This window comes from Hyaena hyaena, unplaced genomic scaffold, assembly GCF_003009895.1.
Source record: "Hyaena hyaena isolate Hyena2069 unplaced genomic scaffold, ASM300989v1 scaffold_440, whole genome shotgun sequence".
Classification (NCBI taxonomy): domain Eukaryota; kingdom Metazoa; phylum Chordata; class Mammalia; order Carnivora; family Hyaenidae; genus Hyaena; species Hyaena hyaena.
Genome location: NW_024081072.1, coordinates 472,267 through 489,372, shown reverse-complemented (window position 1 = coordinate 489,372; position 17,106 = coordinate 472,267). Strand labels below are relative to the sequence as shown.

The 17,106-nt window shown below is 36.2% G+C and overlaps 1 protein-coding gene across 1 annotated transcript in view; it reads right to left on the bottom strand.

The window, feature by feature from the left end:
* Nucleotides 1-357: 357 nt before the first annotated feature.
* SUGT1 (SGT1 homolog, MIS12 kinetochore complex assembly cochaperone) overlaps nt 358-17,106 on the bottom strand; it is a 40,198-nt gene continuing 23,449 nt past the window's right edge. The window contains exons 11-13 of the mRNA XM_039253152.1: nt 13,845-13,935; nt 9,535-9,716; nt 358-912 (exon numbers count right to left, since the gene is read on the bottom strand). Coding sequence (XP_039109083.1) covers nt 811-912; nt 9,535-9,716; nt 13,845-13,935 — 375 coding nt within the window. The 3' untranslated portion in view covers nt 358-810. The remainder of the gene's footprint in view (nt 913-9,534; nt 9,717-13,844; nt 13,936-17,106) is intronic.

Below are 17,106 nucleotides of genomic sequence, written 5' to 3'. Positions count from 1 at the left end.
AGAAAAACAAAAAACAAAACAACAAAACCCCAAACCAAACTAAACTACCAGTTATTTCAGGACTCCGGATGTGGCAAAACAAAAACAAAAACAAAAAAAACAAAAAACCAGTAAGAAAGAGAGCTGGGCCTTCCTAAATCAGTCTTTGCCCCAATTTCACAGATTATCCTTCAGCATAGATAAATTTGCAGCATGTTAAATTCAGGTTCTATGTTTCATACAGGAATTTGGAAAGTAAGGACCAAAATCTCAGTGTGATTACAAGTATTTCCCATATAACCAAATAGGAATTCCCTGTGATAATTTCTCAAAGTTCTCATTAAAAAACTTAAGAAACAGGTAAATAAACCAAACAACTTCATAGAAAAATTGTATTTACAACTCCATCCAAAAGCAGTTTTTAAAAGCAAACAATGTAACACTTGAAAAAAATCTATGCTCACCCAAAATTGCCATGTCTAATAAATTATTAACATAATACTTCATCAAAAATAAGGCAATAACCCAAAATATCCATTAATGATTTCTCCACTTTCATAACTAGGTAGAACTACTCTATCTAGTAGCCAATGATACTTCATTCCATCTCAGCATGTCTGAAATCCTTAAGGACAAAAGTGATATAACAGGATCTTCGTTCTTCATTAGACTCTTAGAATACTTGAAGGAAAATAATTTCTAAAGCACAAAGAGGTAAAGAGGTATAACCTTTCAAAAAGATACTCAGTGTTCAAAATTCATGAATGCAATATTAATACACAATGGGCATTAGGTGAATATATGCAATACAGTGATAGCAAATTAATTTATTTAGTACTTTTTCCATTCCATATCATCAGGAGGATTGATTTCAACTTTCCTTTTACCTACATCAGACCAATTGGTACTCAAAACTGTACCACCAGACTCCATCTGCAATAAGAAATAAAAACAGATTAATCTCTGGACCATATAACCAAAACAGTATTTTTCTAAAAATGTTCCAAGGATAGAATTCCAAATATAAGCTATGTTTGGCTCAATATAAACACAAGATAGCATTATGATTTAATCACAGGCTTTTCAGAGAAGTTAATCACATTCCATAAAATCTAAAAAGGAAACTCTAGAGTAAGGTAGAAGCATCATATTCATACACATTGTCTTATCTCCTTTTGCTAATCAGCACTGAGGTATAATGTGGAAGATCTACCTTCTGATGAAAATAAAATTGGCTCCCAAAGAAAACAATCTCTCTTGTTAAGGATAGTTAAGACCAGGCAAAGTAAACTCTTTCTGTTCTAGAACTTTAAGAGACCCTTCTTAGTGCTGTCTTTGACAATATATACCAGGAATATGGAATTTTTTTCAAATCACACACAGGTAGTTAATATCAGTATCTTAGTAGAGAACTGGTTAGTTTACCATCTATAGAAAACACCACATACCAATAACCCTAGCATATTCATAAATACATTTTTTAAAACTTCTAGACATTTGTTATCTTAACGGAATAAAAATTCACTGACTTGGATCACAGCAAAAAATGTGAATCATTAAAATGTAAACATTTTTACAAAATCAGCTGTGTTGCTGGCAAACGTATAAAGTTACAAACCCTACTATTACACTGGAACCTCAATATAATGCCATGCTCCACTCTCTCTGCCAAGCTCCCTTACATGGGTTCCTTCGCATGGGATGTTCTCCATCCCAGTTTTTTTTTCCCCCATTATTTAGTTAACCTCTAAACATGACCTATCACCATTTCTCTGTGGCCTCATTTTTTTTTTTTTAATTTTTTAATGTGTTTTATTTATTTCTAGAAGAGAGAGAGAGCGTGAGCAAGGGAGGGTCAGAGAGAGAGGGAGACACAGACTGAAACAGGCTCCAGGCTCTGAGCTGGCAGTCAGCACAGAGCCCGACGCGGGGCCCGAACCCACGAACTGCGAGATCATGACCTAAGCGAAAGTCGGATGCTCAACCGACTAAGCCACCCAGGCGCCCCTCTCTGTGGCCTCATTTGACCCTAATCAGGGCTCTACCCTTGTAGGATTTGTACTCTGCATGAATATAATTACCATTAATATACATCACATTACACTGTTAGAATTTTAAAGGTCTAATTTTTTTTTTGTATCTGCTTCCCATCCTTGGTTCCAACTAAAGCTGAGAGTTCCTACAAGGCAAGAAATCTATCTTGCCAACACTTATATCCTAGATCTAAGCACATTAGTTGGGCACACAGTAGATTTCAAATAAAATACTGATACCTATTTTTGTAAACGTGATGTGTAGAAGCATGTGGGAATAGACCTATACTTGAATCTAACTATATGGTGTATAATACATGTTTCAAGTAATACCTTCTTTCATTAAGATGTGTTTGTAAACATATGTTAGCAGCATATAGGAAGAACTCTGTGCTTACCTCATTGAACCACACTGTGTATAAACCGTCATTCAAGTAACATCGTCTCTCATTAACAAAAACCCACTAACACCCTAAATCCCAATCCTAACCCCTAAACTTAACCCTAAAACTGTAACACTAACCGTAACTCTAACCCTAAATCAAGCCCTCTGGAGAGTTCTCTAAACTTCAGGATACTAGGAACATACTCTCACCTTGGTCATAAACCCTCAACTAATCCTACATCTGAGAAAAAAGAAAGAAAAAAAGAAGTGGTATACACACACACACACACAATGGAGTATTACTGAGCCATTAAAAAAAAACAGAATGAAATCCTGCCATTAACAATGACATGGATGGAGCTAGAGAGTAATAAGCTACCTGAAATAAGTCAGAGACAAACACATGATTTCACTCATGTGGTATTTAAGAAACAAAATAAAAGAGCAAATGGGAGGGAAGAAAGGGGGGGGAAAACAAACCAAGAAACAGTCTCTTAACTATAGAGAACAAACTGATGATTACCAGAGGGGAGGTGGGTGGGAGCATGTGTTAAACAGGTGATAAGGATTAAGGATGAACACCAGGTGTTGTATGAAGTGCTGAATCACTATTCTGTACACCTGAAACTAATACTGCATGTATGGTAACTGCAATTTAAATAAAAACTTAAAAAAAAAAAATCCAACTGAATAAAAAGAACAAACTACTCCTAAGAAGGCTACAGAAAATACATTTAGTGTGAAATTTCATATTTACTGATGACATCTGTTTTCTCATTATCATGCAATTTAGCATTTTCCTCTGATTATTTTATGTATGTTGGTCTTTTTGTCCCAATTAGACTAGGAGATCAGAGTCTAATTTGTTTGTTTTCCCATTAGCACTTGGTATGTTCTAGGTCAATGCTGCCAAAGGGTGGTTTGTTTTATGGGTGTAGATGGTTCAATTACTACTAGCAAAGCCTCTGTATGAAAATGGATGCAGATTCTATAATCTTTGAAATTTTACACACTGCTAGTCTATCCAGCACACTTTTAAAAAAGTCAATACTGAAACTGACTTCCTGGGGACACAGGATAGATGTACTTTAGCCGCTTCTTTCCACAAAGTACTACTAAAAATCTCTGACATTATACATATGCAAACAAACATAAGAAAGCTCTAAAAGATGAAGGCAAGTAAACAGATCAGCTAGGGGCCTTGGGAGCCAAGGAACAACATAACATGGTGGTGAGTCTCTGGGTTTTCTTTTTTGTCTCATGTCCTACAGTTGCTGCTGAAGACGCTGAAAACACTAAGAGGCACATACAAATAAAACACCACCACCTGATTTCTCCAGCAAAAAAATGAGGAAAGACAAAAAGACAGCTTAGGAAGATAGAAAAGTTTAGACTATAATCGCTCCATTGCAGCTAAACACCACAGAAAAAACTATGGCTTCATTCCCACCCAAGGCTAACAAAAGCTGAGTGGGGAGCCTAGACTTCCATCCATGCTGGGCTACCATGAATCCACCTCCTCTGCCACCTGTGGTGTCAGTGAAAACCACATAGATATAACATCTATCTCATTTCCAGCAGGGACAAGGGGATGCCAGGGTGTCTAAGGAGGCTGATTAGGGTACCTGGATTTCTACTTCCACCTAGCAATAATGAAGCAGTGCCTTCTCTTCCTCTGCCAGAGTGGTTGGGAGAGAGAGCCAACTGAGATTGAGGGCTGAAATAAGATTCAGTCTCATAGCAGAACATGAAAATGTCCAGGTTTCAAATGAAAATCACGTGTTGCTGGGAAAAAAAAAAACACAACTAAGAACCAGAAAATTTTCATACTTATTTTTTTAAAGGCAATCAATAGATTCTAACATTGAGATGACAAAATATTAAAATTATCTGACAAAGATTTTAAAGTAGTCATAGTAAAAATGCTTTAACTAGAAATCACAAAGTTACTTGAAAAAAATGAATAGAAAACCTCAGTGAAGAAATAAAAAGGCACAAAGAATAATCAAATGGCAAGTTTTAGAATTAAAACTACAATAGAAATAAAAAGGTAAGCGGATAAGCTAAACCAGAGAATAAAAAGGATAGAGAAAAGAATCAGTGAACCTGAAACCAGGACAATATATTGAACAACAAAGAGAAAAAAGATAAAATGACGATAGTCCCAGGGATGTGTGAAAACTATAACAAAATATTAAACATTTATATCTTCAGGTTCCAGGAAGAAGACAAAATGGCTGAAAATTTTCCAAATTTGTCAAGAAACATAAACCTACCTACAGATTCAACAAACCGCAGTTAGGATAAGCCCAAAGAAATCCCTGCTGATGGAAAATCTGTCATGAGCAGATCTAAAAGAATGCTTAAAGTTCTCTAAAGAAAGAAAGAACAAATGACAGAAACTTGGAGCATTACAAATGAAGAAAGATAACAATATGGGCAAACATAACAGAATCTATTTTTTCCTCTTGAGCTTTCTAAATTATGTTTGATGGTTGAGTGAAAATATAACACTGTATGATGTGGTTCTAAATGTATGTAGAGGAAATATCTATGAAAATTATAAATGAGAAGGGTAAAGGGACATAGAGGGAGGTAAGGTTTCTATAATACTTTACAAACTGACAAGAAAAATGACACCAGTAAACTATGATAAACTATGTATAATACAGTTAGTGTAATATTCAGAGCTACCATTAAAAATGGTATACAACAGGGGCACCTGGGTGGCTTAGTCGGTTAAGCGTCCGACTTTCGCTTAGGTCATGATCTCGCGGTTCGTGGGTTCGAGCCCCGCGTCCGGCTCTGTGCTGACTGCCAGCTCAGAGCCTGGAGCCTGTTTCAGTCTGTGACTCCCTCTCTCTGACCCTCCCCTGCTCAAGCTGTCTCTCTCTCTCTCCTAGAAATAAATAAAACATTAAAAATTTAAAAAAAAAAAATGGTATACAACAGCACAAAATGACACACTAAAATATATAAATAAATCAAAATGAAACAAAAAAATAGTCAAAGTACTCACAGGAAGATAGGAAAAACAAAAACAAAATACAGAACAAAATAAAATGGTACACTTAAAGTTCTAACATATCAAAAATTAAATGTAAATGATCTAAATACATCAATTAAAAGACAGTGACTGGCAGAAGAGATTAAAAAACATAACCCAACCATATGCTGTCTCCAAGAAACTCACTTTAAAATAGCAGGAATCAATTTAAATACAATATAGATAAGTTGGAAATAAAAGAATGGAATAAGATACATCATGCAAAGATTAATCAAAAGACAGAATTGACTACATTAATATCAACGAAAATTACCAGAGCTAGAGAAGGACATATACATATGTTTAAAAAAGCCAATCTGCCATGAAGATACAGCAATCCTCAATGCATATGCAACAAACAGAACTGCAAAATATGTGAAGCAAAAACTGACAGCACAATAAGATAACATCAGCAAGGATACAGAAAATTTCACAAGAATATCAATATAAAAAATAAAAAGATAAAATTGATACTTCCAGAGCACTCCTCCTACCAACAAAATACACCTTCTTTTCAAGTGAAACACATACTTGGAAAGAGACCAAATGCTGGGCAATAAAAGAATGTAAATCATAAAATACATAGCCTCAAATCACGATGGAATAAAATTAGAAACCAATAATAATATGGTAACTGGAAAAATCTCCAAACACTTGGAAACAGAACAACATACTTCTAAACAATCCATGTGATAATGTCTCAACTGAAATCAAAATACATGTTAAACTGAATGAAAACACTAGAACTTGAGACAGCTAAAACCCTGCTAAAAAGGAAACTTACAGCATAAACACACACAAGAGAAAACAGATTATCAAATCAATAATCTAAATTCACATCTGAACAACCTAAAAAAAGATAGCAAAGTAAAGCAAGCAGATGGGAGAAGATAGAAATGAAATGAAATTTGTAATAAAAAATTGAAAAAAATAGAAGTCAACAAAGAGCTAACTCTTTGGGGAAAAAAATCACTAAAACTGACAAACTTCTAACATCAAGACTGGGGGTGGGAGGGACAAATTCCCATCACAGAAATGAAATGGAGTATCACTGCAGCTTAGATAAAACAGAAAAAATCCTCCAAAACACAAACTGCCACAAGACACTTAATATGAAATAATCTGAACAATCCTATAAACTATTAAATTTCTAATTTAAAATCACCCCAAAAAAAGAAATGTCCCAGCCTAGATGGTTTCACTGAAGAAAAATTAACACCAATTCTATACAATCTCTTCCAAAACATAGAAGAGGATAGAGCACCTCCCAATTCATTTTTTGAAGTTAGTATTACATTGATACCAAAACCAAAGTACAAAAAAAAAAAAAGAATACTAAAGACCAATATCCCTCATGAATCTTTAACAAGGTATCTGAAAACAGAATTGAGCAATATATAAAAGCAATATATAAAATTATACACTACGACCAAAGGAGTCAAGGCTGGTTCTAGTTGAAATCAGTGACATTAATTATATAAAATCACTACTGTTAACAGGTTAAAGAAAAAAATTACATCATATTGATCTCTCCAGAAAAAGCATTCAAATTCAAAAAGCCAACAGCCAGCTGTGCAGTGTTGGTGGTACAGTGGTGAGCCTCACAACTACTTTCCAAAAAGTCAAGAGCCGCTCACAAGGAAGAGAATGTTTAACCTGATATAGTATCTACAAAAAACCTACTGCTACCATTCTACTTAATGGTGAAAGACTGAATGGTTTTTCCTTAAGATGGGGACCAAGGCATAAATATCCACTCTCACCACTCTTACTCAACACAGTGCTGCACGTTACAGCCACTGCAATATGGTAAGAAAAGGAGATAAAAGCCACAAATATCAGGTAAAGAAAAAAAAAGTCCCTATTTGAAGATATGACTGTCTGCAGAGAAAATCACAAGTAATTTACAAAAAAATCTCCTAGAATAAGTGAGTTCAGCAAGGTCGGAATATAAAATAAGCCCCCCCCCCCAAAAACTCCAAAAACACAAAAAGCCCACAACTATTTCTAAATACTAGCACATGGACACCAAAGTTAAATACACAATGCCGTTTACGATCACTCAATAAAAAAATGAAATACTTAGGCATATCCTGCAAAACATGTAGAGGATGTGCTGAAAATTACACAGCACTGATGAAAGAAATCAAAGATCTAAATGAATGTTTGGAAGATTCAACACAGTAAAAATGTCAATCTCTCCAAATTGATACACAGTTCAACAGGATTCGTTTTGGTACCTACAGACAAAATATTCTAAAGCTTATGTGGAAAGGCAAAGGAACTACAATATTTAAAACAATTTTGAAAATGAAGAACAAAGTAGAAGGAATGACTCTTCCTGGTTTTAAAACTTACATAGCTAAATAATCAACTGTACTATTAACAAAGGGATAGACATGCAGTTCAATGAAACAGAGAATCCAGAAATAATGAATTGAGACACATACAGTCAACTGATTTTTGAGAAGCGCAAAAACAGTTCCATGGAAGAAAGGCAGCTTTTTCAACAAACTGTCTAGAGCAAGATACCACACACAGGCCAAAATCAAAACACAAAAAAGCCCTCAACCTACATCTCTGCTTTATATAAAAATTACAGTCGATCATGGACTTCAATGTAGTAAGTAAAACTATAAAACCTTTATTGAAAGAAAAAACACAGGAGAAATCTTTCAGACCTAGAACCAGGCAAAGGGTTCTGACACTGGATACTAAAAGCATGATCCGTAAAAGGAGAAACTGATAAACTGGACTTTATCAAAATTAAATACTTTAGCTCTGCAAAAGATTAAGGAAATAAAAAGACAAACTAAAGGCTGAGAGAAAATATTTGCAAACGATGTATCTCCCAAAGACTTGCCAAATTAGTAGTGGTACGGTTTAAGGAGGGGGAGGGGTAGAAGGAAGTGGGTATGGCTATGAAATGACAACAACAAAGGAATCCTATGGCAGTGGAAATATTCTCTGTCTTAAATTACAATATCATGGTTGTGATACTATACTATAGTTTTGCAAGGAGATTCCACTAGGGAAACTGTGTAAAGGATACAAGGAATCTCTATATTATTTCTTACAACTGGATATGAATCTATAATTATCTCAAAATAAGAAGTTTAAGTAAAAGAAGTCAACAGCCAAAAAGTTCAATCATGACCAGTTATGACATAGTAACTTATGTGGAATACCTGAGTTCCTAGGACATGAACTAATTTGAATATGCCCTAAAAGAAAAGAGTGACATTTCCAAAGCTACTGGTAAAAGTCAAATGACTACATCTTCAAGCAAAATAATCAACACAGCTCTCTAGTGAGGACTTGTCATTAAAATCCCAGAACACGAGGCCTAATTCAGGTGGTATCTGTTGCCCTGGCAAAAGGCCTACATTTTCTTTTTTCTTTTTTTTTTTTTTAAATTTTTTTTTAATTTATTATTTCTAGGAGAGAGAGAGAGAGACAGCGTGAGCAGGGGAGGGTCAGAGAGAGAGGGAGTCACAGACTGAAACAGGCTCCAGGCTCTGAGCTGGCAGTCAGCACAGAGCCCGATGCGGGGCTCGAACCCACGAACATGAGATCATAACCTAAGCGAAAGTCGGACGCTTAACCGACTAAGCCACCCAGGTGCCCCAGGCCTACATTTTCTTAATCAACAGACAAAATTATTAACAAACCAATGAGTAATTAAGGTGCACCTTCTACTTGGCAAAAAATGTTCTAGAAGCTTCCCTTCTATATTCTTCATCACTGACACTGAGGGTATACATGGTTCAAATGGAAGCGTCTTTAGCTACTGTGATAAATACAACTACCATAATTAGAGTATTTCTTAAGCTTTCCAAGTTCTAACTTAATGACTAAAAAATATTTATTTGGAATAAACCACTTACTTGTCAACTACCCCACAAGTTTCCAACTTCCTCAATAATTAGTTTAAGTTTAGAGCAGGAAGAAATGTTCAGATGAAGCCTATTCAAAAAGGCCTTCCAACCACAGTACATGCAATTTTGTTTCAAACTGCCTAATCTTTCTTTTAAATTTTCTGAAATTTACTACCACAATATGTTGTTTTCAAGCGTACAAATGATTCTTACAAATGATTTGTTCATGGCACGTTTCACTTCATCAGAACCATCTGAATAGATCTGCTGAAATAATTTGTTTAAAGCTGCATCTCCCTCCAACTTCTCATTTTTTTCTTCTTCTTTGATCTCACCAACCAATTTATCCCAATTTCTTGTATAATGTGATGATGATGGATACAAGTTCTTTGCATCTATGGAGTAAAAAAGATAGAAGTGATTAATCAACATGTAATGATTATGTCAAGAATATGTAAACTTCATGACCATGGTATAAAGAGCATCTTAACTTTATAGTTCACTGAATTTCCTAACCAATGTCTGGTTTTTTTGGTAAAGTTTATTAATTTTGAGAGAAGGAGAGAGAGAGACAGTGAGTGTTCTTATTTATTTATTTACTTACTTACTTACTTATTTATTTATTTTGAGAGGGCTGGGGAGGAGCAGAGAGAACAGGAGAGAAAGAATCCCAAGCAGGCTTCATACTGTCAGCACAGAGCTTGACGCGGGGCTCTATCTCATGAAACGTGAAATCATGACCTGAGCTGAAATCAAGAGTCAGACACTTAACTGACTAAGCCACCCAGGCACCCCTATAATAAATCTGAGCCCCGTGTTGGGATCTGCACACTGACCACACGGAGCCTGCTTGGGATTCTCTTTCTCTGTCCTTCACCTGCTCGTTTGTTCTCTCAAAACAAATAAATAAATAAGCTTTAAATTAAAAAAATGTGGCTTAGTTTCTTAGGTACTCCTCTATCTTTCAGAGTAAATATAAACTGAAAATATAATTATCCATAACATTACACAGTGAGTTAAGACTCCATCCTCTCCCCACATTAATATATTAGATTACTTCAACAGGAGATAATAAAGAATTCTTGAATGATGAAAAATACACGATGTGATAATTCAGAGCTCAATGTCCACTATTGCACACACAGAAACTAATAGTATCTGCAGAGCACACTGGAGTTAATGGTGGCTGCTTGCAGCCAGAGAGACTACTGGCTAGCCCAGAGGCTCAGGGCACTGCCAAGACTGCCTTAAAGACTAAGGCGCCTGGGTGGCTTAGTCGGTTGGGCGTCCGACTTTCACTTAGGTCGTGATCTCGCGGCTCGTGGGTTCGAGCCCCGTTTCGGGCTCTGTGCTGACTGCCAGCTCAGAGCCTGGAGCCTATTTCGGAGTCTGTCTCTCCCTCTCTCTTTCACCCTCCCCTGCTCACGCTTCATTCTCTCTCTCCTAGAAATAAAAATATTATTAAAAAAAAAAAAAAAAGAGCACCCGCACACAAATAATTAAAAAGTAACTAATCTACTTAGTAGCTGTAAGCACAGTTCTGTTTAGTCTCCAATGGAAATATAATGCAGGCACAAATGTGAGCCACATATATAATTCAAAAATTTCTAGTAACCACATTACTAAAACGAATCAGGTGAAATGCAATTTAATAATATATTTAACCGAACATATCCCAAACTGTATCAACATCAACACAAAATCAATATATTAAAATATTTTATAATTTTTCTTCCATAAGGTCTTGAAAATCTGGCATTTTCCAGTACACTTCCAGCACAACTCAATCCAGACTAGTCATTTTCAAATGCTCAATAGATACAGTGGCGACTATACTCGAAAGTGTAGCTACAGAGCTTTAAAAAAAAACAACAAAAAAAACACCTGATTCAAAGTTTTTCTAATACATTAGGACACACTAAAAAAAAAATACATATGGGGCGCCTGGGTGGCTCAGTCGGTTAGGTGTCCAACTTCGGCTCAGGGCATGACCTCATGGCTTGTGGGTTCGAGCCCCGCATTGGAATCTGTGCTGAGAGCTCAGAGCCTGGAGCTCGTGTCTCCCTCTCTCTGCCCCTCCCCCCTCATGCTTTGTCTGTCTCTCTCTCTCAAGAATCAACACACATTAAAAAATACATATGTATTTACTATTCTTTATACATATATTAGGACACACCAAATGTCCCTCTTCCACTACTGCCTCTTTATATCCTGTTCCTCAAAACAGTTCAAAAATAAGAAACCACTAACTGTTCATTTTGTTGTTCCATCCTTTCCCTTCACCTGTAAGCCAACTTTCTCCCTATCTCCCAGCAAAACTAAACCAACCCGTAACACCTCACACAGTTTTATTTAGGGCAAGCATATGGTCTTCCTATCTACTCTTCTACTACCAGTAATCCCCTCTCGATCTATGTACATTTTCACTAGTAGCCAAAGAAAACAAAAAAATGCATGTTATGGTAAATTAAGAGTCTAAAAAAAAAAATGGGTTTAATTAATCCTAACGCTGACTCCCCAGAAGAATGGGAACATAGGTTCTAACTTCCACTTTACAGATAGGAAAACGGGCCCAGGCAGGTTAAGCAGCTTGCCCTTATCTGTAGTCTCCAGCTTGCAGGACACAAGAGTCTGACAAGCATATTAATTCCTTACAAAAATAAAATAGGACAGGAGGAATAACATCTGAAATATCCAAGGCACTGGGTTTAGAAAAACTCTGCAACTATAACACCAAAAATTCTTTAGATTTAATCTCGGAAAAATTTTAACAACTCTAGATGAAAGATAAACTACTGAGGAATGGTAACCTTACTGTCTTGTTCATTAGAATATCAAATAATTGCAAAGATACTCATGTCAGCAGAGATTTTTCCAATGTTAGAAGATGCAGCAACAACCAGTACCACATACAGAGTTTATGTGGGACCCAGACCCAGACCCTGAAGACCAGGATTTAGTCCTCGACAATAAAACTGCCAGGTGATCTGAAGCAAGCTGCTTACTTTCTGAGCCTGTAAAACAGGGCTGCCTTCTTCAGAGGGCTGTTGTTAGAATTCAGTGGTATACTACATTTAAAGTGTTTCTTTAAAAAAATATTTGAACTATCTATAAACCTCAGCCCCCAAATCTTGGAAAAGTCAGCCCGAAAAGAACCACATGACATCTTTCCTATGTCTTTCAACTTAAGTGTGAAAGCAAAAGCTTAAGAGCTTAAATACCAACTTCAAATACTTCAATACTTAAAAAATTATTACTGTTAGTGTCAATTTCCTCGTTTTACTAATTACTCCATAGACCAGTTATGATGCTATTATGCAAGGAAGCTGGGTGAAGGGTACCTGAAAACTCTTATTATTTCTGCAAATTTGAAGGGATTCTAAAATTATTTCAAAATAAAATAAAATAAAATAATTTACTGGCTCAGTGTTTTTTAAAAGGTGCCACAAGGAAATGTGTTTTGTTAAAGAAGAAAGCAGTGAAAAATCTACAAGTGGATGAAACAAAATGTTAACTCATTTTAGTCATCAAATCGGAACACTAACTCTAATCAAAGAGAAATTTCTCTTCTCTCATTAATGAAGCCAATGCTATAAAATACACTCTTAGATTGTAGTTCTAGGAGTGTCTAGCAGGTTAAGTATTCCATTAGAAAAATACCTGTCTAGGGGCGCCTGGGTGGCTTAGTCGGTTAAGCGTCCGACTTTCGCTTAGGTCATGATCTCGCGGTTCATGGGTTCGAGCCCCGCGTCGGGCTCTGGTGCTGACTGCCAGCTCAGAGCCTGGAGCCTGTTTCAGTCTGTGACTCCCTTTCTCTCTGACCCTCCCCTGCTCATGCTGTCTCTCTCTCTCTGTCTCTCCTAGAAATAAATAAAACATTTAAAAAAAAAAAAAAGAAAAATACCTGTCTACTGCATATACTTAAAACTGACCCAACATAAAGTAGTCTGTCCCTTAAAGGGTTAAAAACAATCAACCCTAGTTTTATACTCTTCTCCTGGGCTTTTCTGTCTTCATGACCTGTTTATGAGCACTTGTACTAAAGGAGCAATATAGTGAAATGGGTTAGATACTTTACTCTGTTAAGCCCTGAAATTCCAGGAAATCAGAGTTGACAATATATTCTATATTCTTCTCTAAGAACGAGAAAGAAATAAAAGGGAAAGGGAAGAGGAGCAACTATTTCAGCAGAATAAACCACTAACTCACTTGCAACCCAAAAAGAAGCAATAGGAAACGGCAACACACAAAAACAACCCCCAACTGACGTCCTATCCAGACTTGGCAAACAATAAATCCCAACTCCCTCAGGGTTTTTGCCCCCATTCATTTGTACTGAGTTTAAGAAGTTAGAACCTTCACATGAAAAGCTACTTTATATTCATTACAGAGCAAACTTATTACACTCAATGTTTATATCTTGGGAACATAAATAATGCAGGCAGAAAGAAAGTCCATTACTATTTAACTTCAACCATATAACACATTATGAATTTAAAGCTCATCAAAGCCAGAAAACAAACCTGCTACAAACTGTTTCCGCGTAGGCACATCTCCTTGCCCTTCTAGCTTTTCCCATCTCACAGCCTCTGTCTTTTTCATTTTAATTTCAATCTGGAAGAAAACACCAAACAAAATTTATTATTCAATGTAAAATATACAGAACATTAAAAAAATGCAATTTCCTCCACTCATCAACTTTTATAAGAATAGAACCCCTGAGATAATTTCCTTAAGTTATATAAAGTTAATGGCGCCTGGGTGGCTCAGTCGGCTAAGCGTCCAACTTCGGCTCAGGTCATGATCTCACAGTTCATGGGTTCGAGCCCTGTGTTGGGCTCTGTGCTGACAGCTAGAGCTTAATTTATTTAATTAATTTAATTTAAAAAATTAAAAATTTTTAATTTTTTTTAATGTTTTATTTATTTCTGAGAGAGAAAGAGACAGCGTGAGCAAGGGAGGGTCAGAGAGGGGGAGATACAGAATCTGAAATAAGCTCCAGGCTCTGAGCTAGCTGTCAGCACAGAGCCCGACATGGGGCTCAAACCCATGAACTGTGAGATCATGACCTGAGCCAAAGTCGGGCGCTTAGCCGACTGAGCCATCCAGGCACCCCTAAAAAAATTTTTTTTAATATGGTTAAATTTGAAGAACTTGGAAACATTTTATTTCTACCCAAAAGCCACCCTTGAATAACAACATTCATACACACTATAAGCTATAATTAGGAAGAGTCTTGGAGCTCCTGGCTGGCTCGATTGGTAAAGCATCTGACTTCAGCTCAGGTCATGATCTTATCATTTGTAAGTTCAAGCACAGGGCTTCACAGTGGAGGTGCAGAGCCTGCATGGGATTCTCACTCCCTCTTCTCTCTCTGCCCTCCCAGACTCATGTTTTCTCTCTCTCAAAAATAAATACATAAACTTAAAAAAAAAAAAAAAAGTCTTGAAATCCATACACTTTTTTCTTCCAATGCAGTGTTCTCAACCAGGGGTGATTTTGCCTCCCGGGGGAATCTGCGGTGGGGGGTTAGGGATGCATAAAGGGCAACCTTCCCAAAACAAAGAATTATACAGCTTGAATGTGAATAGCACTCCCCTTTGAGAAACCCTGTTCTAAACAAATTACTAATTTGCATGCACCTTAATCTGTTTGAGAGTGGAGAACCCTATCATTATATAAAAATAATACAACTGGAGCACCTGGGTGGTTGAGTCGGTTGAGCGTTTTGACTCTTGATTTCAGCCTGCATTGTGATCTCATGGTTTGTGGGATCAAGTCCCACGTCAAGCTCTGCACTAATGGCATGGAACCTGCTGGGGATTCTCTCTCCTCTGTCTGTCCCCTGCTCACATGTATGCACACACTCTCTCAAAATAAACAAACATTAACAAAATACAACCAATGCTAACATTTTTAATAATCATTCACTATTAAATACGTAATACGAGCAAGTTGTAATCTTCAGGGATGTGGTGGATTTTTTTAAAAAATCCATGTTCCTGACCATGTTTAAAACATCCATGTTTAAAAACATGTTCCTGACCATCTCTAAATCTGTGATATGAGATACTAAAATAAAATTGATAAAAAAGAAAATAGATGTTCTAATAGCTCAGCAGAGATCACATCTTGGGTGTTAAAAGAAAAAGTTTTAGCACACCTTGCAGAGCTGTGAGGGATAGGAGCATTTACAATGGTGGAAGGAGGAAGTCTCTAGAGGCAAAAGGAACAGCTTAAAATTGAGGCCCTGAGGTTTGAAAGGACACAAAGCATCAGGGTGTATCAAGACCAATTTGCCACAAGTCCAGGGTTTATGTTAGAACAGAAAAAAATACAGATGGAAAACATGTAAACTATGAAAAGCTTATGAATGCTAAACTAGCTTCACGTACTAAAATGAAATTCATCTTATCTAATCAAGGTTGATCCCCTAGGATCTACTCTTAACCCTAACATACACTCACATAGCACTTTTATCTTGTATACCTTATTCAAATAATGCTCTCCCATTTTTAGCCTAAGCAAAATCAGCATTTATAGTACTCATAAACATAATTATTATGCAAACAGTTTAAGAATCAAAGGAAATTTTAATTTTTTCTAAGAAAAGAATTATTACTTTCGTAAACAGGGAAAATTTTTTTTTAATTTAACAGAAAGAAAAGCCTATTCATACTGGTTCTTTAACTCCTTTAGATCAATCATTTAAAATAGCAATAACTGGTAATCTTTCTACCATCTGCACTTAGTGATAGAATCCTTAAAACTTGCATTTTATAATAGCTTAAAACACTGAGAAATATGCCAATATTTTTACCCAGACATGAAGTGATATATGGAAGGGTGTGGTCTCTGAAGATTTGCATTTTCTTTAGGGCAGAAATGTAAACAAAAACTTTTTATGAGAAAAACATGGAATGTCACTGGGAAAGTGACCAAAAGTGTAGTATTTATTTAAAAATGTAAGTTTATTTGTTAGAGAGAGAGAGAAGGAAAGCATGAGTGGGGTAGGGACAGAAAACAGAAGTGAGAACACGGTGCAGAGCCTGACATGCGGCTTGAACCCATGAACTGTGAGATCATGACCTCAAAAATCAAAGAGCCAAAATCAAGAGTTGGGACACCCAACTGACTAAGCCACCCAGGCACCCCAAAATTATAGTATTTTAAACTTGAATCCTATATAAATAAAAACAATTTTATAAGAATCTCTAAAATTCTCTAAAATGATGACTAATATTTATAATGTAAAATGCTATCAATATTTTCTCACACACAGAGTTAAGTGACAATAATATTAGTGACAGTAGCTTAAAAGTTATCACTGCTGGAATATTTATCAAAAAGGGGCAATGACACAGCAATAGTTACTGAAGAGATATTATCTTAAATTTAAAAAGTCATCTTGCTCCTTTAATTTTCAACACATCTGGAAGTGAAGACCTGACAAACAGTGTATCCATCAACACTACTATCCTTAACCTCTGCCACTTAACTGACCTCCTGCACTCACCCAGGCTCTATAAAAAGTTCCTTGTTCCACCTGAAGAGCAGCACACACTAGCATTCACATCTACTGAAAACTAGAACCTGAATAATTGTGGAGTATGAACAAAGAGGCCTTTATAAGGTCAAAATCAAAGCTCTTAGTAACAACCTGTATCATGTGAGACATGCTGACCTGAACTTGAAATTGTATTTAATCCATTCACCAAAAGAGCTGCACATAATAAACCACTTAAAGCAGCTTTTTAAAAAGACAAAAGTGGGGAGGAATACTAA